The sequence below is a fragment of the Triturus cristatus genome, chromosome 8, assembly GCF_964204655.1.
Source record: "Triturus cristatus chromosome 8, aTriCri1.1, whole genome shotgun sequence".
In the NCBI taxonomy this organism is placed as follows: Eukaryota; Metazoa; Chordata; class Amphibia; order Caudata; family Salamandridae; genus Triturus; species Triturus cristatus.
The window spans coordinates 87,887,500-87,912,911 of record NC_140591.1 but is presented as its reverse complement, the minus strand read 5'-3'; the positions used below and the strand labels follow the sequence as shown (position 1 = coordinate 87,912,911).

The 25,412-nt window shown below is 47.2% G+C and overlaps 1 protein-coding gene across 5 annotated transcripts in view; it reads left to right on the top strand.

Annotated features, from left to right (window-relative positions):
* The window catches only part of GRAMD1C (GRAM domain containing 1C), a 1,366,575-nt gene that overhangs the window by 1,056,783 nt on the left and 284,380 nt on the right, over positions 1–25,412 (top strand). For all 5 annotated transcript variants that reach the window (XM_085621077.1, XM_085621075.1, XM_085621076.1 and 2 more), the window contains one exon: positions 16,608–16,750. In XM_085621077.1, the coding sequence (XP_085477203.1) occupies positions 16,608–16,750 (143 nt within the window). The remainder of the gene's footprint in view (positions 1–16,607; positions 16,751–25,412) is intronic.

Here is a 25,412-nt window from a genome sequence, read left to right as displayed (position 1 = left end):
AGTAAGTGCGATCCAGGCACTATGCTATAAAGAGCCCTATACTGTTTTTTATGCAAACAGAGTGGTTTTAAGAACGCATCTGAGTTTTTTACCCAAAGTAGTCTTGGATTTGCATATTAACCAGACAATCACTCTCCCCACTTTCTTTCCGAATCCTTCAAATCCACCGGAAAGGTCCCTCCACTCTTTTGATCTTAAGAGGGTTCTGAAGTTTTGCTTAGACAAAACAAAAGGCTTGAGGAAAACGGGCCAACTGTTTATAAACTATGGGTCCATAAATACTGGTTCTGCTGTTTCGAAAAGGTCCATTTCCAGGTGGATAGTGTCATGTATATCCTTGTCCTATCAATTGGCCAATAGAGTCCTTCCTGGCAAGCCTAAGGCCCATTCTACCAGGGGAAAAGCTTCTACCACAGCTCTTCTTAGAAACATTCCTATGGCAGAGATATGTAAAGCAGCCACATGGCCCTCAGTGCATACTTTCACGCGCCATTAATGTTTGGACTCTGATACACAGGCGGATGCCCAATTCGGGCAAGCCTCACTCAGAAATCTGTTTGGATAATTACTTGTTAGATGCTATGTTAAAAATTCTTGTGACTGTTTGCTCACCAGCGAGGAAGTGGGTATGGGCTTGCTACTCTATTCAGTGCTTATGACTATTGATGAGTATCCCCTGGAAGAGAAGGATAAGTTACTTACCTGTAATCCTAGTCCTCTTCCAGGGGTATACTCATCAAAGTCATAAGCAACCCTCCTGCATTCCCGAATGAGCATTAACAGTATGGTAATGTGGTATTTGCATCTGATATCCTGGTTTACTACATGTTAGTACGCCGTACAAAAAGAACTGACCTAACTGTCACCAGTGGTGCATGATGGGAGCAGGGGGCTCCTGGAGGTCTTAAAGGCACGGTGCCCAGGTTCTCTGAAGCCTCAAAGGCAAGGTGCCAGTTTTTTGTTATACGGTGATGATTATTCATCTATGCAGCCTAAGAACAAATTGCCTGCATTTACCTGTTTTTCTTTGAGAAAATAAAAGGTTGTTGTTGAACACTACTGCAGTATATGTTCTATGTTACATTATGTACATGTGATATTATTTTCTTATAGTAGAAATCCATGTAATTTTGTTATTTCAGTCTATTGGACCTATTATAGGCTGCATATTTATATGTGTATACATGTATATATGTATGTTTTTGGAAGTACTATGTACTTGTGGTTCTAAACATACACATATATATGTATTTTTGTATATGCTCCGGGGTCCCGCACATGGGCGGGGATTATTCAGTGTTTATGACTTTGATGAGTATACCCCTGGAAGAGAACTAGGATTACAGGTAAGTAACTTATCCTTCTGGTTCTATTTGACTCTTCCTAGATAATATCTGCGTAATACTCTGCTTTCACTATGGAGATTTCTTTTTTATAGTTACCTATTGCCATTTTCCAGGCGGTTTTATCCTCATCTGCGTATACTTTTTTAAATGTTTTTTATAGGGGCGATCAGATCTAGCATATTGCCTATCTGTTCACAAAATGTTGCGTAGTTTTCATCCACCTGTTTATCTACATCAAGAGGGCTTTGAACAGGAAGCACAGGAGATTGTTTTGCTTTTTTCAGAAGTTCATTCCAGTCCCTGCCTCGACACTTATTTGCCATGCAGGTAGTCGAGATGTTCATTCTGGGGTTAAATACTGAAAACGTTATCAGGTAATGGTCAGACCAGCCCATGGGCAGGATGTCTTCCAATCCTATAACGATTTTTGTAGAGCAAATTAGATCAAGTACATGTCCTCTCCTGTGTGTTGGCTCTGTAATCCATTGTTACAAATTCAAATTCTCACAAGATTGGAGAAGATTTTCAAAAGCTGGGTCTAGATTCCTATTGGGCCATAAATTAAAATCCCCTAGAATAAGCAATCTAGTGTGGGTAAGTGCCATATTACTGAAAATGTCGATTAGTGCCTGTTATTGGGGGCTGGCTGAACCAGGGGGTCTATAGCATACTATGCCGGTCAGCAGATGTCCTTTATGGTCTTTTAACGAAAATCCCTCCACCTCATCAATATCAATTGAGGTGAAGTTCCATTTCTCCTTAAAAACAACCCCTACCCCGCCTCCTCTGCCGCTAAGCCGTGGCTTATGAAAGGCCTTGTATCCCGGTGGGCATGCCAACCCCAGTTCAAAATCTGAATCAGGGCGCATCCATGTTTCTGTCATGAACACTGCATCCAGGTCGTGTGTTTGCAGCAGTAGTTGGATCTCCAGGTGCTGTTTAACCAGGGATCTGACATTAATTAGATTCCATTTGAGGGTATCCCCTCCAGCAACGTCCAGCACCATCCTTGCAATCCTTTTAGACTTGTATTCACCAGCCCTACCTCCCAGCTCACCTATTGCCCGCAGTTGTTCGCTCGTATAGCGGTGAACCGTACTCCCCACAGCGTTCTTCCCCAAACTGGCAGCATGGCTGGCACTGTGCACGGACGGGTGCAGACTGGCTTCCCTTTCGTGCGCCTTCAGTGCGCCAGCCTAAATAGGGAGCGAGGCCTCCCACTTCAAGCGGTGGAAGAACTAGACCGCTAACCAGGTGGCAGTAAAATGGTGACCCGCTCTTACAGGCGGCGTACACCAGCTCACTTTGGTTTTAGCGGTACAGCAAAATGCTACCAACACTTCATATATTAATTCAGACAATGTTAAAAATATTAAAAAACCAACAGTGCTGTCTTTTAAAATTGAGAGGTATGATCTGTGCAAAAGATGCTATATCACGCAGCAAGTGTAGCAGGCTCAACGTAGTGTCTGCGCGCTCGCGCTTGCATCAGCCTAAATAGAGAGAGAGGCCTCCTCATTCATGCAGTGTAAGAACTAGACCGCTAACCAGGTGGCAGTAAAATGGTGACCCACTCTTACAGGTGGTGTAAACCAGCTCACCTTGGTTTAAGCAGTACAGCAAAATGCTACCAACACTTCATATATCAATTCAGACCATGTTAAAAATATTAAAAAAACCAACAGTGCGATATTTTAAAATGTTGAGGTCCGATCTGTGCATAAGATGCAATATCACGCAGCAAGTGTAGCGGGCTCTGCACTCCAGAGATCTTCAGGCTACAAGAAGCTCCAGCCTCTAGCACCTCACTTCCTGAAGGACAGAGCCCCCCGTGCATCTCCTGCATCGTGGGCCACTGACTTTGGTGACCTGCTTGAGGTCCTCTTGCAACCCTAGTTCCTCCAGCCTATGGATCCCCTTGAGGGTCTTCCATTGCTTCAGTGGGCTCCCCTGCTTGCTCGGGCCTGCTCCCTTGCTCTTGGAGAACAAGAGAACGCTGTCCAGGTGTACCATCCTCTGCACCAATATCTGCTACGCATTGGCGAAGAAGGAGCCTCCTGAAGGTATTCAAGCTCATTCTACCAGAGCCAAGTCTTCTTATTCGGCTTTAGCCAGAGGTGTCCCTGTTATAGACATCTGCAAGGCGGCAACTTGGGCCTCCCTCCTCACTTTTGTGAAGCATTATTGCTTAGACTCGGAGTTGAGGAGGGACGGCCACTGTGCACATTCTGTGGTGCAGGATTTTTTGGTATAGGTAAGCAGGCACCCTCCTCCGAAAGCGGGACTGCTTGGGGAATCTGAAAGAGACAATTAGTTATAGATTCCTTACCTTAGAATTAACCCCCAGGTGTCATACTGGATCCGGGGAATTTTTCGTCAGCAGCACCCCTGCGTGTCGAAAGGTGGTGTCGGTCGGCTCCGCGTTCATCGTTGGCGACATGGTCGTCGGGATGATGTCGCGGTAGCTACTCAGATCCCGCTCTCGCGCGCTGTCATCAGTTCTTTGTTTTTCTGCGCCAGCCAACGCAGATCCTGAGAGAGCAGTACCTCTAGTCACTTTTTGACTGACTTTTTTGAACGACTTTTGTTGACACCCTTTTGAGTCTTCGACTTCTGGTGCGCGTAGGGATGCCCGGTTTCAAGGCTTGTGGTTCCTGTTGACGGTTGATGTCAGTGACGGATCCACATCGCGTGTGCCTGTTTTGTCTGGAACACGACCATGATTCCAAGTCGTATTCCAACTGCCGGACCATGAATCCGAAGTCTTTGCTGGAGCGATCCCGAAAGCTTCTCGAGGCCCGGCAGTCCGCTCCGTGTCACTCGAGTTTCCGGTCGCGTGGGCGGTTGAGGGACCGGTCGCGGAGCCACCACCACCAGTCCTCTTCCAAGTCTTCGCACTCCTCGGGTAAGTCAAAGCACAAGAAGAAGTCGAAGCATCATCCCGCTTCGAGTTCTCCCCTTCCGTCGGCCAACGAGATGCGGGTGGTGCTCCTACCGTGGCTCTGCGTCCGGAGTCTGCTGGGTCGACTCCGAGTTTGCCTCCCTTCCCGGGATCTGGAACGACCCTTGCCCACCTTCAGAGTTTCTACGAAGCGATGCATGCCATCTTTGGGCAGCCAGACTCCGCCTGCGTACCTTTGGGCCCCACAGACTCGGCTGGGGACCCTTGGCCTTTGGCGGCTTCGGCCCCGGTACCACAGGGTCCCCTTGGATCCAAGCCTGGATCCGGCTCGGCGTCGCTCGACCTGACAACACCTCCCCCAGCGCCGATTCCACCGGCAACACGTCCGCAGCCAACACCGGTTGTGTCCCCAGCCTTAGTCGACCCCGGCCTCCACCTGACGTGGACACGGAGGCGGACAGACTGTACTTTTGTGCCCCTGTTCCACCCTGGTTCTTTTAGGCCAGATTGGCAAGCAGAGGAGGGTGAGGAGGATTGGGAGGGGTCTAGAGGCCCTTTAACTGACCAGTTAGAATATGATCCGGACTGGCGAGAGGAGTTGGGGGAACAAGCTATTTTGGCAACCTTGTCTTACTACCAGGTATAGGAGGTGGAGATATAAAGCCCCTCCAGTGAGGAAGTTTACGCAGTTCCAATATTTCCTTTGGACCAAAATAACTTGTTCCTTTTCTTATAAGGTTTTGATCTAAAGGACATTTTGGAATATTTTCAATCGAGAGATTTTATATATAGTCTTGATAAAGATGGTGTAAATAGATGAGTCCTACAGATACATCCAGACAGGTGTATATCGAGTTCCAGTCAACAGTTTGTTTTACGGATGTGTCACAATCTATGACAATTTATACTGTCTGTTGTTTTTCTCTCAGGGGGTGATTGTGAGTATTGGTATTGGTTCTTTGTCCCTTATTATTTAGTAAAGGGAAAGTGTATGTATTTGCCTTTTTGAATGTATGTTCTATATTGTATTGACGTGACATACTCTGTTTGTAATGCTGTTTTTACAATGAATTTTAACATGAACTGTAATTTATTTATTTTTTTTAAATAAAAATCATTTATATTGACTTGGACCTTTTGATATTGAATTTCAGTTTATTGTTTGGTCTTTCAGCCTTCCTCTTTTCTATCTGTAATTCTGTATATATAACAATTATACTTGAGGTGGGATGTGATATTGTGTGCATTAGTGGGTCTAGATAACCAAGGAATAATTTACTTTTCATGTACAAGCTACCCTTATGGACATGCCCTTTGATGGCGCCGCCTGTTCGGCGACAAGGCAGACAACACACTAGAGCGCTTCAAGGACTCTTGGGCTACGGCTAAGTCCTTGGGCCTCTCCACCACCCGCCCTGTGCAGTCTGCTTTTCGCCCCTTTCGTGGCTACGGAAGGGGTGACCCGCCGCGTTCCGCCGAGAGCCACAGGCTGGCGCAAGCTGTTCAGCCCCTGCCCGGCCGGGGACGTGGGAACCACCGTTGTGGGTCTGGGGGCCAGCGTGCGGGCCAGTCCACCACAGCCCCCTCTGCAGCAGCCTCCAAACTCTCCAAGTCCGACCTTTCAGGGCCACCAATCACCAGTGGGCGGCAGGATTCGCCATCACCTCCCCTACTGGTACACCATCACGTCGCACAGGTGGGTTTTGCAGATAGTCCGAAGGGACTACCCCTCCATCCATGCCACCTCAGCACCATCGCATGTCGGGGGATCATCTGGCCCTTCTCCAACAGGACGTTTCGGCACTCTTGGCCAAAGGAGCTATCTAGCGAGTTCCTGCCCCAGGAGTGGTCGCTATTCCCACTACTTTCCGGTGCCCAAGAAGGACAAATGCCTCCATCCTATCTTGGATCCCAGGAACGTCAACTGCTTCCTCCGGAAGTAGAAGTTCAAAATGTTGACGCTAGCTCAGGTCCTGTCTGCCCTCGACCCTGGAGACTCTATGGTAGCGTTGGACTTGCAGGATGCTTATTTTCACATCCCCCGTCCTGCCGGCCCACCGACATTACCTACGGTTCATGGTGGGCCACGAGCACTTTGTTTACTGTGCTCCCCTTTGGCCTTACAAGCGCCCTTCGGGTGTTCACAAAAGGGTTGGCGGTGGTCGCAGCTCATCTGCCCAGATCAGGGGTTCCAGGCTCGATGACTGGCTGTTGAAGACAGGCTCGCCCCAGGCTGACGTATGCCACCTCCAGGCTACGGCCGACTTCTTGCATTTGCTGGGGTTCACCGTCAACGTGCCGAAGTCACACCTGACTCCCTCTCAGAAGCTCCTCTTCATTGGAGCGGTCTGGACACTAATCCGTTTCGGGTTTATCCTCCCGAGCAGCGAGTCCGGGCTATGATTCCGATCTCTCAGCCCTTATCCTGGGGTTTGGTCAGAATGACCCTGAGGCTGCTGGGTCTCATGGCCTCCTGTATCTTTCTGGTAGATCATGCTAGGTGGCATATGCGGGCTCTGCAGTGGGACCTGAAGTTCCAGTGGGCAAAGCATTAGGGGAATCTGTCCGATTGTGTTCAGATCTCATAGGGCACTGCACGTTAATTGCAGTGGTGGCTCACAAACCAGGATTGGGTCAACGGCAGAACCCTCTCCCTTCCCCAACCTGAGTTCACAGTGGTGAGAGATGCATCACTGTTGGGATGGGGCGGCTTGGGAGAGGCGGAGATCAGGGGCCTCTGGTCTCCGGAGGAGTCCGGGCTCCACATCAACCTTCTGGAGCTTCAGGTGATCCGTATTGCACTAAAAGCATTCCTTCCCTCTGTCCGGGGAAGAGTGGTGCAGGTGTTCACGGACAACACTACCGCCATGTGTCTCTGGACATGGCTGGAACATCAGGGCATATCCCTTGTGGTTCAACACCTGGCAGGTTCACTGAACGCCAGGGCGGACAAACTCAGACGCAGGTGCATGATAGATCACGAATGGTGTCTTAACTTAGAGGTGGCGCAAGGTCTTTTTCAACAGGGGGGAGAGCCTTGGTTAGATCTATTCGCCACTGAAGAGAATGCACAATGTCAGCAATTCGGCGCGTTGCAATTTCCAAGGCGGCACTCGCTAGGCGATGCTTTTCATCGCGAGTGGAGTTACGGTCTTCTATACGCCTTTATGCCTATACCACTTCTGCCCAGAGTGCTGAAGAAGATCAAGCGCGACTGGGCCCAAGTCATTCTTGTGGCTGCGGATTGGTCACGAAGAGTCTGGTATCCCGAGCTGTTACTCATGGCCATCGATCCTCAGATCAGACTGCCTCTTCGGGAGGATCTTCTGTCGCAGCAGGAGGGGACGGTCCTCCACCTGAACCTGTCCAGCCTCCACCTCCTTGCGTGGAGATTGAGCGGCGACAGTTGACAGCCTTAGGCCTTTCTCCCGAAGTCTGTGATGTTATCTTGGCATCCAGGCGTCCCTCCACTAAGATGATATACGCCTGCAGATGGAACAAATTTGTGGCATGATGCGCAGCAAGGGCTGTAAATCCTCTTTCTGCCCCTCTTTCTGAGGTTCTCTAGTTCCTCCTTTCTTTGGCCCAGCAGGTCGCTGCTGTGGGCACTCTTAAGGGCTATCTCTCAGCCATTTCAGCCTTTCTTAGGCTTTGTAATGCCTCAGTGAGACTTGAACTTGGTTCTTACCTACCTTGTGTGTGCACCCTTTGAGCCGCCTCATAACTATCCTCTCAGACTTCTTACTCTACAGACTGCTTTTCTGGTTGCCATCACCTCTGCTCACAGGGTGAGTGAGCTGCAAGCCCTTTCTTCCAAACCTGCTTTTCTGGCTGTTCATCCGGACAAGGTCGTCCTCCGAATCAGGCCTTCTTTTCCTCCAAAGGTGGTGGCTTCTTTCCACATTGGTCAAACCATCACTTTGCCCACCTTCTTTCCACCTCAACATCCTTCTAAGGAGGAAGAGAGGCTCCAAAACATGTGCTTTCATTTTATTTGGCTCGCACCAAGCATTTCCGGGTGGATGGCCAGCTTTTTGTTGGCTACGTGGGCGCCAATAAAGGTCGGGCCGTGCACAAACGGACTATCTCTAGGTGAGTCGTTTTGTGCATTAAAACTTGCTATTCGTTGGCAAATAAGGAGCCTCCAGTGAGACTGCACACCCATTCCACCAGGGTGACGGCAGCGACCTCTACTTTGGGATGGGGAGCCTCCCTCAATGACATCTGTCAGGAAGCTACGTGGGCATCTATGAACACGTTCACAAAACACTAATGCCTGGACAGCCAAGTCCGGAGAGACGGCTTTGACCGTTTTGTTCTCCAAGACTTTCTGGTGTGAACTTAGTTTGCAGACCCACCCCCGGGGTTGGTATTGCTGGGGTATCTATTCTAAGGTAAAGATTCTATAACTAATTGTCTCTTTCAGATGTACAAGTTACTTACCTTCGGTAACAATATATCTGTAAGAGACATAGATTAGTTATAGATTCCTTACCGCCCACCCAACATCCCCATTCTGCGAACTGACTTCTCAGGTGAGGGAATCCCTTTCAGGGACCTAGTTTTGTGCACCAGTGGTCTTGCATGGCTCTGCGCTTCTGGCGTGGAATGTCGTGTAAAAGAACTGACATCAGCGTGCAAAGGCGGTGTCTAAGTAGCTACCGTGACGCAATCCCGTCGACCACGCCGCTAACGACAAACGTGGAGCCGGACAATGCCACCTTTTTGACGCGCAGGGATACTGCTGACGGAAAATTCTCCGGATCCAGTCTGACGCCTGGGGGTAATTCTAAAGTAAGGAATCTATAACTAATCGATGTCTCTTACAGATGTATCGTTACCGAAGGTAAGTAACTTGTACTTCAATTCAAAAGGTGAGGAATCTACAGGCAGATGTATGCTTCAGAAGAACAAGATACTTACCTTCAGTAACACTTTTTCTGGTGTATACGGTATCTGCCTGTGGATTCCTCACTGAATCACATGCCTCCCCGTTGCCTGCCTATTAATACCGAAAATTAATGGACATGGGATTCATGCATTTTATTATGAAAAACTTGAAATTATGTGGAATTTATTACTAGGAAATGTCTATGTTTTAGAATTCCCAGTTTCTTTCTTGGTTCTGTATGCTGTGTATACTTGTGAAATGTTGTCGGTTCACCCGTTCGCCTCGAAGGCATGGAAAAAAACGGGTGGAACCGATGTCAGCACGCCGACTAGGTCTACTTATGGCTCCAATTATATCTCATGGGGTCATGAGCGGAACCGTTCCATAGTGACATCCTTGTCAACGTTTGAGAGCTATGGAGAAATATTCCTGTGGAATACTGCGCAAGGAGTAATTCAAAAGATGAGGAATCCAAAAGGTAAGGAATTAACAGGCAGAGACACCACCAGAAAAAAGCAGCATTACAGAAGGTAAGTAACTTGTTCTTTGCGCTTACATCAGCCAGCAGGGTTAGTGAAATACAAGCATTCATGATTAAAGAACCTTTCTTGCTGTATAAAGATGATACTGTGATACTCAGAACCAATCTTAACTTATTGTACTAAAGACTTTCTTTCTGAATCCAGAAACCGCAGCGGAGAAATCGCTGCATTCATTGGATGTCAAAAGATGCCTGAAATTTTATTTACATTTCACCAAAGAGTTCAGGAACACAGAGAATCTGTTCATGGGTGCCCCACCAGACATGCAGACGAGTTCTCCAGTGTCTTGCATTTCTTGTCAATCATTGGCAAGACAGCACAGACTGTAGCAGGATTTTTATAATTATTCATCATACCGGTGGTCTAGTTTCCAAGGCGAGCATAGCTCGATGGATTTCAGCTGCTATCCACTTCTGCCATTACAGAGCTGGAAGATTTTTGACAAATAAGGTTAAGGCGCACTCTACTACAGCAGTCGCTACCTCGACCACTTTGATCGCTAGGGTGCTTCTTGAAAATATTTGTCGAGCCACCGACCTGGAAGAACAGGCAAAAGTTCACGCAACATTGTTGCCTGAAGTCGGCGCAGCACAGTGATGTGGCTGTGGGACAAATGGTGTTACACCATTTATTTCAGTAAGGTGAGCCTTTTGATTATATTTGTACCCCACTGTCCGCTATTGTATTTTAAATTTTGTTTATTCTTTTTATTTGCATGTAATCTAAAAACAAACCAGGTGACATTAGATAAAAGCACAATGGTAAAAGCTACATTGGCACATTGCAGTACATAACCAGGTAGTTACTCACACTTCCCCATCCCCAACAAGTCTTTGACCTGCAAATACATCCAAACCTTACCGGTCGAAAGTCTTTCGAGCAGCACTTATCACAGAAGTACACAGGTTACCCCAATAGGCATTCTGTTTCCATCACACCTTAGTCTGTTTGTGCGGACACCCTTTACTTTCGAAAACTACTTTTTCCGCTTACATACACCAGTCCATATCGCTCTTCGAGTCCCTTAACTGTGGTGCAGTGTCAACTCCCCAAAGCCTAGCTATGTTTCGTCTGGCCACCATCAGTCCCAGTGTAGCCCAGAGGAGGTCCATGCGAGTGATATCTGTATTTCCCCAAATGTTTGAGGCAACATTTTGCTGAGGACTCTAACCCACCTCCACACACATTCATAAGGCAGGCAACCACCACCGCCTAATACCTCTGAAGCACGGGAAGTCCCATATCATATGAAAAAATGTGGGTTCTTGTCCACAGTGTTTGAAGCAGAGCGGCGGGTCTATTTTGCCCATTTTCATTAGTGGTATGTCGGCATAATACCTCCTATGGAGGACTTTAACCTGTATGAGATGGAATCACTAGTGTATGGCCACTTCACATGGGGAAGCCAAGGCCTCCAGCCACTCGTCCTCCTCCACAGCATCCAGGTCCCTCTGCCAGGCCTTCTTCAATCAGATCGCAGTGTCAGGGAGTTACATACCAGTTTCTGATATGTGAGTGATATACTAGTCGTCCAGTAGTCTGTCCTTGAGAGGGGAAAACTCAGAAAGGTACTCTCTCCATTGGGATCGCATTGTACAGGGCGTGATGGACTTGCACATTTTTATAGGCCGTTGTGGGCGGCAATTGGTAGTCATTTTGTAGTTCCAAGTAGGGGAGCACATCTTCATTTTTCCATAAATCACCCACTTGAGACAGGCCAGTAAGATCCCATTTGTCAAAGCTCCTCTGAAGGGCCACGGTACTTAGACGTGCTGTGTCCCACAAGGGAGTGGCCTGTATGATCTTACGCTCCCCCTCCCCAGCCCTTGACCGCCATCGCCAGGTGCCACAGGGAGATAGTGACGGCCGTAGGGTCAAACAGGGATGTGCGGTTCGCCCCTCCCCGTAGATGGCTCGCAAGTACCCCTCCCTGATGCATGTTTCTCCTGTCCATCTGTTGGCTCGTCTCCTGGAAGGTGTATCCAATGATTGACGACGTTAAGCTTTGGCGGCAAATAATATTTCTGAATGTTACAAAAGGCCATTCCCCCATTGTACCAATCCCTCGTCAATTTCTGGAACGCTATTCGAGGGAGACCACCGTCCCAGAGGAGTGCACAGGCTTAGATGTCAATGGCATGGAAGTAGGACTGCGTTTTTGGATAGGGCATGTTTTGAAGTGCATACAGGAATCCAAGGAGGGCCAATATTTTAAATAGAGCCGCCTTTCCTAGTAAGGAAAGATGGAAGGTCCTCCAGTGCTTCATGTTTCTCCGCAAGCGTATCGTTGGGGGTTCAAGGTTATGAGTATAAATGCATCAGGATATCTCTTGATAAAGATGCCTGTAGGAGGCTGGCTTTGTATATGGGGCACACTTATTTAAGTGATGCACCTTGCATTAATCCAGACAACCCTTATTGGGATTTTAGTGGTCTTTGATAACCATAGAAAGCTCTCAAAGTGGTAGCTATGGAGAGCAGCCTTCAGGCTTATCTCAAAGGAGTGTAAAGCAGCTTGTTTTACTAACTTTAATCAATAGTGGTGCAAGTTAAATGAAAAAAACCACACAGTGCTTATATAAAAATAAGTCTATTTATTTATTACACAACACAATCACTAACACATTGTTATATCCCCTACCCGGAGCTATCAACACAGTACACAAGAGTACTTTGAAATAGTCAGGTAAGTAGCACAAATATACTCTGGTCTCCAGGGGTGACCAAACCATAAATTAAAAAGGTGAAATGTGAACTGCAAAAGAGAAGACTCATTGGACCAGAAGACTCAGAGAAGCTGTAGACACAAGGAATCACCCAAGGTAAGTACCCAGAAACCCCACGGAGGCTGTGTACAGAGTGGAGACACAGCCGCATGCCTAATTGAACTCAACGCAGAAGTTGCGTTTGCAGTTTTAAAGAAAAAGGGCCCTTCCCAGAGGACTCCCAACGAAAACCCGTTGGAAGACAGAAGGTTTGAGAGGCACCCCACCCATTGATGCCCCATGAACCAGGTTACCTGCATCGAAGAAGCCAGGTGCATAGGGGTGAAGTGACGTCGGAACATGCTGTAGACGACAATGGGAGTTTGCAAAGCTGCCTCTGGAGAGGACTGTGGAGAAGTCCTGTGGATTCTTGAATTGAAGAACCTGCAAGCAGAGGGGACAGTCTACGCACCTGAAGCAAAGGAAGACCCCCCGAGAGGACTCTACGGGCTGGATGCACAGGAGTCGCAAGAGGATCACCTCAAAAATCGGAGGCCCAATGGTGCAGGAGATACAGCGTGGACTCTGTTCTTCAGGAAGTGAGGTGCTGGAGCTTCTGGTCTGAAAATCTCTGAAGTGCAGAGCCAACAAACCTTGTCAATGGCGAGTCGACATGATGCAGATGGGTTCGGTCCCAGCAGTCCCGATGAGGGACACTGTCCTCCAAATTGCAGGGAAGACAGGCAAGGCCTCCTGGGAGCCACAGAACCATCACCTGTGTTGCTGAGCCTCGGGATGTCTGTGGGACGTCTGGAGCAGCAGACCGGTTAGTTTTTTTGAAGCGCCTGCAGATGCAGGGTACTGAGTCCTTCACTCCAAGGGAGATTTCTTTGGTTGTCCTTGATGCCCACAGGTCTTCCAGAGATCCTGGATGAAGCACAGACAGATGACTCGTTAGACTTGAAAAAGAGCGAGACCAGGAGCAGCAGGAGTCTTCCTTGATGCAGTCTCTGTTCCAGTCGAAGTCTAACGAAGTCCAAGTGTCCAGACGATTGAAGAGCAATGTAGTTTCAGGGTTGAGTCTGGTCCCAGAATTAATCTGAGGACCCACCCACAGGGAAGCCCTTGAGTACCCTAAAGAAAGAGTTGGGATTACTCAGGGTCCCTCCCAGAGGAGGGGCCAGACAAAGGACAAGATACTTCCCTGTTTTTTGTGCAGTTTCACGCCTGAGCGGGAACCAAGGGTTCCTGAACTGACTCAAACTGGAGTATGCAAGGAGGGTGCCATCTGTGCCCTTCAAACAGTCTGGTGGCGCTGGCAGTCGCCCCCAGCCCAATACACCAAGTCCTGCCTGGAAAGTGGTCACACTTCCCTGCTAGAAGAAACCTTTTGTTCTACCTTCCCCCTACTTGAGCTTGGCTCAGCAGCAGGAGGGCTGAATCATGTCTATGGTCGGCAGCAGCTCTAGCTTGCTTTCCGCCCTGAAAGGCTGTTACCGGGAGTAGAGCGGGGTCCCTTAAGGGGCTTCCAAGTACAGGGGAACATACTTCCAACACTGGAATCGGTGTTGCTTATGATTCCAACATGTTTGATACCAAACATGATTGGGTTCTATACAGCCATTTTATAGTTAGACATCTCTTAATGACTGATGTCCACTATATGTCTTGAAATGACTGACCTCACTTACAAAGCCTGAAGAATTGACTCAGGATTTGTAGGGGTGTCCTGCTCACACAGGAGCACCCTCACACTTATAACCAAACACCCCCTGTCCTCAGGACTGAAGAGCCTGCCATAGGGGTGACTTATAGGTTTTAAGTGCAGTGACCTCCGATATAAGGAAACGTATATCTGTCGTGAGAGGTGCAAGCACCAACTCACACAGGCTGCAATGGCAGTCCTTTAGTCACAGTTTAAGTGGCCTCCCATGGGAGTCCTTTAGTCACAGTTTATGTGGCCTCCCATGGGAGGCACAATACATGCTGCAGCCCATGGGAGACCCCTGGTATTCCTATGCCCCAGGTACCCCAATACCATATACTAGAAACTTACAAGTGTACACTAGTAGCCACTTGTGGAGATACCAAAGTACTTACCAGAATCCATTCAGGGGAGAATGTACAGATGCTGGGGTCCTGTTTGGCAGGATCCCAGAAAACTAAGTTAAAAAAACACACTGACACCAGGCAAAAAGTGGGGGTAACCACGAAAGCAGATTCTACTTTCCTTCAATGCCCAAATATCAAACTCCCTCTGCGAAACACACTAGCCTCACAGTCATCAGGGAGTACTGGGGGCTATTCATAAAGAAAAAAGAATAGGGACTTATTCCTAGTTGATGGTCTAACAACAGTGTTTGCAATAGAGAGAGTATGTGCAAGACCCTGTCATGTGCGGAGGGCGGGTCAGCGCCGTAAAGCAGGATGTCATCCGCATTGAGTGAGATATGGTCCTCCCAATCTGTGGTCCATCTCAATCCCCTAACCATGGAGTCGCTAAGGACCCATGCTGCCAATAGCTCCAATATTAAAGCAAAAATCAGGAGGGAGAGTGGATAACCATGTCTGGTACCCTTCCAAAGGTCAAACGGTGCTGATGTGCCTCCATTTACTGCCACCTGAGCTAAAGCGTTCGAGCAAAACAGTCGAGGAACCGAATTCCATCTTTTCTAGGACTGCCTACATAAAAGGCCATTTAACTGTATCAAAAGCCATCCATGCGTCCAAGGACAGTACTCCATCCAGCCATAACAAGTTGAATGCTGTGTTTCTTCCCAGCATAAAGCCAGACTGATTGGGGTGAATCAGAGACCTGATCACGCCAAAAGCTTTGCAAGGATTTTAACTTCTGCATTCAGTAGAGATCTGGGCCTGTAGGAGGCACAGTCCTCAGGCGATTTGTACTCCTTGGGAATAACCACTATACTCTCTAGCCTTTGGTCCTGAGAAAGTTGGTCAACCTCACACCTCTACAGAAACATGCATAGGAGAGGCGAGGGAACACTCTCAGTTGTCAATTTATAGAGTTCTATTGAAAGACCATTAGGGCTCAAAGCTTTATCTGGCGCTAGGCCATCGATAGCCTGTGCCACCTCCTCCTTTGCCAGGTCCTCTTCCAGGGCCTGTCTGCCTGTCTGTCGTCTCAGGAGAGCTCCAGCATCTGAATGTCCATGAGTAGGTCGCGAGATTCATCGATCACGGTCGCCTGTGTTGGGGAATAGATTTGGGCGTAATAATTTCGCAAACATGTCAATTATGCCATGCCTGTCATAGTCCGCTTGTCACTATCGTTGCAGATCTACATGGTCCATCAGAGCGCTGCCTCCTTCCTGTCCAGTCGGGCCAGCATTTTACCGGCCCTATCCCCTACCTCATACAGGCAATGTTGGGTAGCTCAGTAATGGTTTCTGGCGGCGTCCCCTGCGACATCCCTGTGTTCCTTATGTTCGAGGAATAGTGCATGATGTGAGTTGCCCTAGTCATCTAACACCTGCTGGGATTCCGATTGGCAGATGTCTCTCTCCAGTTGTTCCAACAAGGCTCTCTTTTCTTATTGTATTATGTTCTTGGCAGGCTTATAAATACTTTAATTGATATCTATTCTGATTCAAGGATATCAATTTATGAAAGATCCAATACTGGAGACTAAAACAAGTTACTAACCTGTAACTGTAGTTTTCCAGTATTGATATCTTTCATAGAATCAAATGCTACCCATCCTCCCCCCCCCCCCCCTTCCCCCCATGGAGGCTCCACTGCTGGTGCTTGAAAATCTGAGGTAAGATGCCTCTGTGGGGAGTGTTCTACAGGGTGCAGTCGCCTGATTGGCTGAAGTTTGGTACTTTAGAAATGATGTGGATAAGCTAATCCAATAAATGTCTTTTAGCCATTATAGGCTATGTGTACTTTATTGTACTGCTTTAGAAGGTACTGGAGAACTACAGTTAGAGGTAAGTAACATACTTTCTTTTGTGCAAGGAATGTTTTGTTGTCATATTACTGTTGGGTATGTTCTAAGCCAATTAAAATCAAAGCTCAGTCAGTTTAGGTGCTTGCTAGTTCTAGAATTCAGTCAAATTGTCATAGTGGGAAAAGATTCTAAAGGTTGATAGAATGACCACAAGTTTTATCAGGTGTAGTAAACATTATATGAATCAAATTGCAATATGACACAATAAAATGTACATGTATGACCGCTTTGTTATCTCTTTGTGTCAGGTCTTGTATAAAGAGAGCCAGGAAGGGCAGTTATATCTGGTAGACACAGATGTAGCCACACACGATGTCCCATACCACGATTACTTTTACACCGTGAACAGATACTGCATTATCCGTGCATCCAAACACAAATGCAGATTACGGTAAGCTTCAAATAGTGGCAATGTTGTTTTTGTTTAAAATGCTGTTGAAAACCTGCTGTGTGCTAGAGGAAAAGCCATGTTTTCTCAAGGTAAGGACCATTCAAATGTTATTTGTTACATCAATGTCTTACATTGTTAGTCATTACATTGTAGTAATCACATTGGGATTATGATTACATAACAGTATTTTACTTGAGGAGTACTTTACTTTGCATTTTAGGTGGTGAGCAGTACTTCTAATACCTGCATATATGTGTGTGTGTGTATATATATATATATATATATATATATATCACCAGGTAACGCAGCGTGCCAAAAGAAAATATAATATGCAGCAGGTAAAATATCAGAATCTGATTTTTTAAAAATTGCAGAACTAGAGCAATGTTGTTATACGCAATGCTGATAAAGGGGGCAACATCGTCCTGTGACCACTAAATGACTACCTACAGGAAGCCTACAATCAACTAAACAATGTTGATTGTTATGTGAAAAGTAGCTTGGACACAGTGAAAGCAACTGATTTACAATATTGCAGGCAATTAACAACATGGAGAGATGAAGGCTTTCTGAGTTAGGAGGAATATCAATTTAAAAAAAATGATTTTAATAAGATACCTAACATATCTATTATCAAAGGTGCATAAGAATAAATTGCATCCTCCAGACAGACCCATAATTTCTGCTCAAGATAGCACGTTTGTGAAATACCTCGTTACATTGATTTTTTTTCTTCCAACTTTTGTTAAGAACCTTCCATCCATTGTGTTAGATACTAAAGATTTCTTGAAACACATCTGTGACATCACTTGGCATTCTGACTATTTCTTAATGAAACAACAAACAGTACGAAATCCATGGGTCTAAAGCAAAAACTAGAAAAAGTGTGCTATAAAAGCTACAAGCAGATGAAATTTAATCTATTCAGAAAGTCACTAAATGCCCACCTAAAGGCGCCACAGGGCATTTCCCTTATTAGGACCAAATCCCTCACTCACCACGAAGGTGACATGCTTCATCATGGGGATTCTCCTCTCCAAGGAAAAACCTAGTTCCTTGGAGGGCTACGACCCTCTCAGCTAGAGAGAGGAGCACAGGGATGTTTTGAATATTGACTAGGATATCCTAAATCCTCATGTGAAAAACAAAGGTGTGAATGAAGGCGCAGCGCAAATAATATATAAGTGCAACAGTGTTGAATAAAACTGGATAAGAGTTGTACAATCAGGCATTTATTCATATTCACCCTTTCCCAGGATTAAAACCAGCGCACCAGCGGTATGGATTTAAAACCGCTCTGGTGACAGTGAAAAAAATGGTCGACATGTTTCAGCCATAATGCCCGAAATCGGGTCAGGCTTTCATCAGGACCTATACCAGGTGCTACTGTGAACAAAGTGAGAACCAGTGCAACAAAAAGGATACCGAATGTAACTTTATCAATGTTGGAAACGGGTAGCGTGGTGCAGAGCGGGCGGGCCAAACTCCGGAGGAAATGTGCAAAGCATCCACGCAGTACACACAGGCGACACACAAGGCACACTACAAAAAGAGACACTACACCAGTTTAGGTAGAAATAACTTTTGTATTGTCAAAACCACTAGGTGTCAGGTAATCTCTATACTGCGCCAACTGGCGCTCGGTTCCAATTTACAGGGGGGAATTATGTACAGGGCAGGGCCAATCGGGCCCCTGCCGGAATCATTGCGATTTACAGATAAAATAATTGTATGTGAGAAATAAAGCTCCCATCCATCCACATTAATCCTGCAATAAAATACATCAAGGCATGACGTGAGACATTAGGCCGGAACACCTGTAACGGAAACCTCACAGCATCACAATAAACATGACCGTCCTGGGCATCCCCTGAAGCAGGAAATTAGGTTAGGCAGAGCATCAATACATCAAACCCTGGCCTCTGAAACTAGCGCTGCACAGAACAAATGACTAGCACTTTAACTCAGGCCTAAGAACATAACGCTGTACAGGGCAATAGCGCTCAGAACATGGCACATAAACATAGCCAAATATTAGCGCTCCCAAACTGGCCTCTACACGTAGTGCTGCGCCTACCCATCTAATAGCGCTTCTAACAGGGCACTCGAGCATAGGCACCTTCACCAGGGCTGGTCCTTGAAGCCCTACCTAGCAGCTCACTGGAGCATTGACCATAGCCGGCTCCTGGAGCGCTTCCCAATATCAAGGATGAAAGCGCTACCTCCTGTTCGGGCTGGGAGCCTTCCTTGGGGGGTATTCCCCCGGGTCCCTTCTTCTTATGTCCCGCCGTTATACAGTCACACTGGTGCAAAAAAAAAGGGGGGGCGGGCACCGACAATGTGCCCCGTCGCCCTCTCAATCCCCCGCTCCTAGAAAGGCCCTGTCTGTGGGGGGAGCCTTCGCTCCAGAAAGGGCTCCCAAACACTGAAGCCGGCTCGTTGCAGCTGCCCGCTGTCAGGTGGGGCAGCTGTGCAGGCTCCTGGCACCAGGGGCGGGCACCGGCAATGTACCCCGACACCCCCCCACCGAGCAAAACCCCAGGCCCCACTCACCAGCTCCTGGGGCCGGCTCCGGACTTCGGTTGCTGTAGGCGCCGCATGCGGGGCTCTCCTCAGTCCCGGGGAGCCCCCGACCACAGCAGCGCGTCTTCAGACTTCGCCTGGGCCCCCTCCTGGGACCCGGGACTTCTTCCGCGGGGCTCTCCTCTCCTCACGGGGAGCCCCCAACGTCACTGGGGCACTTCCTCGCCAGGGGGGGGAGACGGGGTAGGCTCCCGCTCTCCCCGGGCTTCTTCGTCCGGCGTCCTCCGGCCTTCTTCTCGGGCCTGAGCCCGACAGCAATCCCGTCGCGGCTTACCGGGGGCGCGTCCTTCGCTGAAGCTGCGGCGGCTCTCCCTGGGCCTCGGGGGCCGCGGCGGTGATTTTGGTCAGTTTCTCTTCGCGGGGGCAATGCGGGGTAGGCTCCCGTGGATTTAGCATACAAACCACGGGGTGGGCTCCCGCTGGTATAAGTCACCAACACCGCGTGGCGGCACACACACGGGGTGGGCTCCCGGTGATGTAAATAAGCGCCGAGGCAGTTGGCACTCGCGCCCACGGCGGTATCACGCGGGGTGGGCTCCCACTGGCGTCGCTTTACCAATAATATGGCGACATCACAGGGGAGTGGACAGACAGCGCCCCCCAGCAGAACACAGTCACTTCAAATGTAGCGTTCACCGGATATAGCGCTCTCCTTCCTCGGGAAGCTTGAATAAAGCGCTCTCTCCCTGCAGGCAGCTTGTAAATAGCGCTCTCTCGTTGCAGGCAGCTTGTAAATAGCGCTCTCTGGTCCCTGCCCCTTGATTGAGGGTTGCTTGAGGGGGGGGGAAGTTGCGTTGGTGGCTGCAGGCGGACTACTCAGTCTCTGCCTGTCGTCCCTGGATTCTCCTCTCGCCGGGCCAGATCAGTGGGTAGTTCAGGATCCCTCACTCACTTAAAGGGCAGTGCCTCAACCCTGTCACCTTCAGAGGCATAGGTCCCTGACTGATCCTACCGCCTAAAACTCCTGCGAGGGCTTCTCCAGGTTTGCGTTGCCCCAACTATATCTTTCCCTCGCCCTGTGGACAGTAGGGGGGGGTAGGTAGGCTCAGGGCCCAGCACACAGGCCTATGTGGCGGTAACCCCTGGCAGCAGGTCCCCTCTCTCCCAGGTCCACCCTCTGACTGACTGCATGGCAACCCAGCTCCTCCCTTTAGACGCCCCTCACCCCACCTTCCAGACAGTGCCAGAAGCTTCTGGAAGCATCTGGGGAAACTGGCTCTAACTGGCCTAGGGGGAGGGGTAGAGCACCCTGGGTGCCAGGCTTCCCTCCAAAAGCTGGGGCTGCTGGGAAAGAACGCCTAGACTGTCAACCTAGCTCAGTCAAACGGCGCAACCACACAGCTTTGGCATCCATCTTAACTTACATTTTTAAAATGGGGAAACTCAGTCTGCACACCTTCAGTCTTTCCATTTACACATTTATTTTCCCAGAAAAGCGAAAAATTTCTGGAAAAAGGGCCAAGTCCAACAATCAATGTATCCAATCACTCGTCAGACTATCATTGGATGGAAGAGGAAAATACCTATAATACAAAAACCACTCATTAATAACAAAAAAATATATATTCATCAATCGTAAGGTGTATCATGTGACTTACTGAATAGAAAATAATTTAAATCTCTTACCCGCATGTGCTGGGTATTCAATCCCACCTCTGCCTGGCAGCCGCTCAGGAAGGGGGCACCGCTCTACAAAGGAACGGTGTACATTGTGATTAACAAAAACCTGTCCTTCCTCTGTCTGTGGGTGAAGACTAACTCCTATAGAAATTCTAGAAGGTAAGTGTATACATCTGACTACAAACTAGGAAAGCAACCAGGAACTTGTCGGTGTGAAAACAATCTAAACAAAATGAAAATAATAATGTAATCAAACAAATTCCATTGTGATTACACAAAAGGCCAAAAAAGAAGAAAGACAGGCCAATAGCATGAAAAACACAGAGACCAACTCTTCTAATAGTGAGATCTCGTGTCAATGCAGAAATCTGATGCATAAGATGTTGATACAGCATCAACATCAGACCCTCATTTTAAAACCCAAAGGAAATAACAATGAAAACCGCCGCGGGCTGCCAACCAACTAAACTATCTTATCTGCAACCCTTGGCCTTTACTGGTTTTAAATGTTTTCAAAAGAGAACGTGGTTCCAAACAAATTTGCCCTGAGATTATCCTCAATACAAGATAGCAATGTAGTTACTATCATCCGCACAGTAATTCAATGCTTGAGTCGAAATCACAAAGGGACAACGGCCAAAATAGCAAATAAACCGAGCCCCACAGCCTCTCACCTATCCGTCGGTACTCCGAGTCGTGTAGAGCCGGCGACCGGAGGTAGAAAGGAGACGGGACCCGCGGCCAGTTAAATAATCCGCAGCCAGCTCCAAATGTTAATCAGCTGTGATCGTCACGTAGGGTCACGTGTAGAGAAAGAGAACACGCAAAAGTAAAGCGTGGTCCACTAATCACCTCCACATGCGCAAATAGCTTGTATTCGAAGTGGCCACGCAGAAAGAATTTAAACATTTTTATAAGCGGCAAAGCAAATACAGAAAGAACAACCTCCGTAATGTAATACACAACCCTTGATCCTTTCGCTACCAACAAGGTGAAAAAGGGTGCCTTCGCTACTCATGAATGCTCCTCACATGCGCATGCGCAATGGAAAGATAAAATATCGCTCATATTAAATACAAAATAGCAACTGCTTTTCTCCCAATATGCAAGGATTTTGAAGCCAAAGGGAACACAAGGGACCAATGCAGATCTTTACAGCTCGCAAATTAAGACCATACAGCTCGCAAATTAAGACCAATAAATAAATAGCCAAAAACCCAACCCTCCTATGTTAGGGTATATAATTAAATCAGGTCACTAAGTAGCGAGCCCTCACCACATATGCATACTCTATGCATGGAACAGATGACGCACCCTTCTCATGCGCTATATCATCTGATTGCGGTGAGAGAGCCCCCTCCGGGCAAGGCTATTGAGAACAAACTGGTGCCAAGCAGCACAGGGGGTATCATTCAGAATGACACACAGGCTGACCCTATGATGTGTGAATGTATAATCGGATCCAGTGCCTGGGTGGCCAAAAGCTAATATCCAAAGCTACCGGGCCTCCATCTGGAAACAAACACTCTGTATCCCCTGGATGGCTCACAAAAATAATGGCAGGGGGTTTCATCAACCGACGTATGAAGGTCATGGTACTTAAAGTGAAGCCCACGGGATATCGTCATTTAAACCTCCACTGTCACTTTTTAACTTATGAACCCACCATTGTTCGAGTCTAAATAGAAACGAGGTAACATCTGTGATATGTGTAGGAATAAATGGTTTCTCCAATACAGTCCATTTAAGATCTGCTGGATTGTGTGCAGCATTCAAAAAATGTGTAGTCAATTTGGTGGAAGATTTCTTACACCTAATAGTGCTCTTGTGTTCCAGTATTCTTGTTTTTACTTTCCGCGTAGTCATACCTACATAGCGGAAAGCACAAGGGCAGGTGATCAGGTATATCAAATTATTGCTGTTGCAACTAGTGTGACTTTTTAAAAGCCACGGTCTTGGTGAGCCGATGTCAATCTCAGTTGTGTGGTTCGTGTGCGAACAGGCTGCACAAGCCCCACAAGGGAAATGACCCTGGACTGGGGATAAATCCCAAAGGGTATTCTGTTGATTCGTATTAGGAATACGAGGACGTGTGTGTACCAATCGATCTTTAATATTGGTACTCCGTTTGAAAGCAAACAATGGACGCGGTAGTGTTGCCCCACCAATATTCAGAATCTTCCAATTAGCCAAGATGCTCTTTGGTTTGAAAAACTGCAAAAAGTATGCACACATGTCAATCTGTCCTGGGTGGCTTTAGGAACACCTGGTTCCAAAAGAGCCGCCCGATTGTTATTAGCAGCTCTTTTGAGTGAATTTTTGACAAGTTTTTTTGGATATTTGCGTGTTTGTAACTGCAAAGCCAAATTACTCGCATGCTCCTGGTATTTACTGATAGAGGAGCAGTTTCTTTTAATGCGTAAGAATTGGCCAAAAGGTAAATTCTCCCGCAGGGCCTGGGGATGAAAGCTGTCATGCAATAGAAGAGAATTTTTGGCCATAGGTTTCTTAAATAGTTCAGTGCTAAGCCCTCCCTCCGTTGGGCTGATCAAAATATCCAGGAATGGTAGCTGAGTATTGCTATACTCACATGTGAAATTAAAAAAGTCATTCTGACTATTCAACCACAACTTGAAGGCGTCAAAAGATGTTGATGTCCCTCTCCAAACAACAAAAACATCATCGATGTATCTTTTCCATAAACGGATATTATCCAAGTATGGATTGTTGATGTTAAAAATGCATTGTTGTTCAAAGCAGTGAACATACAAATTCGCCAGACTAGGGGCAAAAACGCTCCCCATCGAAGTGCCTGACACCTGGAGAAAGAGACGATCCTCAAATTTGAAAAAATTCTCTTTCATCGCAATTTTCGCACAATTGACAATGAAAGGAACTGGAGTAATTGAGTCCAAGTTGCTACTTAATAAAAGGGTTTCTATGGTGGCAAGGGTCTCATCTTGTGGAATGCAGGTATATAAAGATTCCACATCGAATGAAACGAGAAAATCTTCCTCTGGTTCAAAAGAGATCTCCTCAACCAACCGTAGAACATCCTTGGTGTCCTTCAAATACGTGGGCATTGCCAACACCAAAGGTCTCAAAAAATAATCCACAAAAGTGGAAAGAGGTTCAAGCAATGAACCCACCCCTGAAACAATGGGACGTCCAGGTGGGGGTCTCTGAATTTTATGCACTTTGGGAAGTGCATAAAAATATGGGACTACTGGATGGATTTTGATCAAAAACCTAGCTTTACTGGCAGTGATCCAACCATTCGCGAGAGCTTCTTCCACTATGATCTTGATCTCCTGCTCCAATCTCTTGGTGGGATCTGTTCTCAACACCTGATAGTATCGTTGATCATCCAATTGTCTCAGACACTCAGTCCGATAAGCGGAGGTATCCATTGCAACAATGGCTCCCCCCTTATCAGCCGACTTAATGGTTACTGAGTCATCAGAAGATAGAGAGCGCATGGCGACACAAGTTCTGAAATTGTCTTGAGTTACTTGAACAAAGACTGTCAATCTGCAAAATTATTGCCTTTTCAAAGGTTAACACCTGTGGGGGTACTTGATTGGATAAAGGATTGAATGTAGATGTATTTCTCAATCCAGTATTCATATCTGTCTCGATAGAATCACCCTCTGATTTATCTTTGAAATAAAAATGTAGCCGGATCTTTCTGAAAAATTGGGCCATCTCTTGTCTCACCTCAAAAGAGTCACCACGGTAAGAAGGTACGAAACCTAATCCTTTGTTCAATAAGTTAAGTTTGTCAGTATTACTGAGATTGATGAGTAAGTCGTCTCGTTGCTCGTTCCTGCCCGTGCTTCCGTCATGCTTCTTGTTGATCGTGCTGGTGGATTGTCTGCCCAATGTACTTGGGCCTGTCGATTCCGACATTTCCCTCGCGATCTCCCTCGGCCTTGTCCTAAAAAAGACTGATCCGGATAAAACTGGGGCTGCGGTTGGTAAGGAAAAATGTGCCCGGGTGGCGGGATCGGAGGATAGCCAAAAGGCCCAGGGGGCCACCATTGCGGTGGTGGTTGGAAAACTCACCGTTGGCCTCGCCATTGACCTCTGCCTCTTTGATTGTAACCTCTATTCGGAGGGAAAGCTTGATTTGAAAGTTCAGAATCACTTGACCATTCGTCACTAGATGACGTGGAATAATTAGATCCATACCTCCTCCCTTGGCGATTGTATTGAGGAGGCACGTACTCAGCACTTGTATACGGATAGATTTTTTCCATTGAAAACCGGGCCAAGTCAATATTTCTTAATGAACCCTGATGTCTCCTGGGTATATACAAGCATTAATTGCCAGGATGGCTTGAATTTCCTCTGGAGTCGACCACTAAATATGTTGGAACATAGTCGTATGCTGTTGTGTTTGATCAGGTGGTGTCTGGACATTTTCCACAAGAGGTGTGGCACCGCGATGGGTACTTGC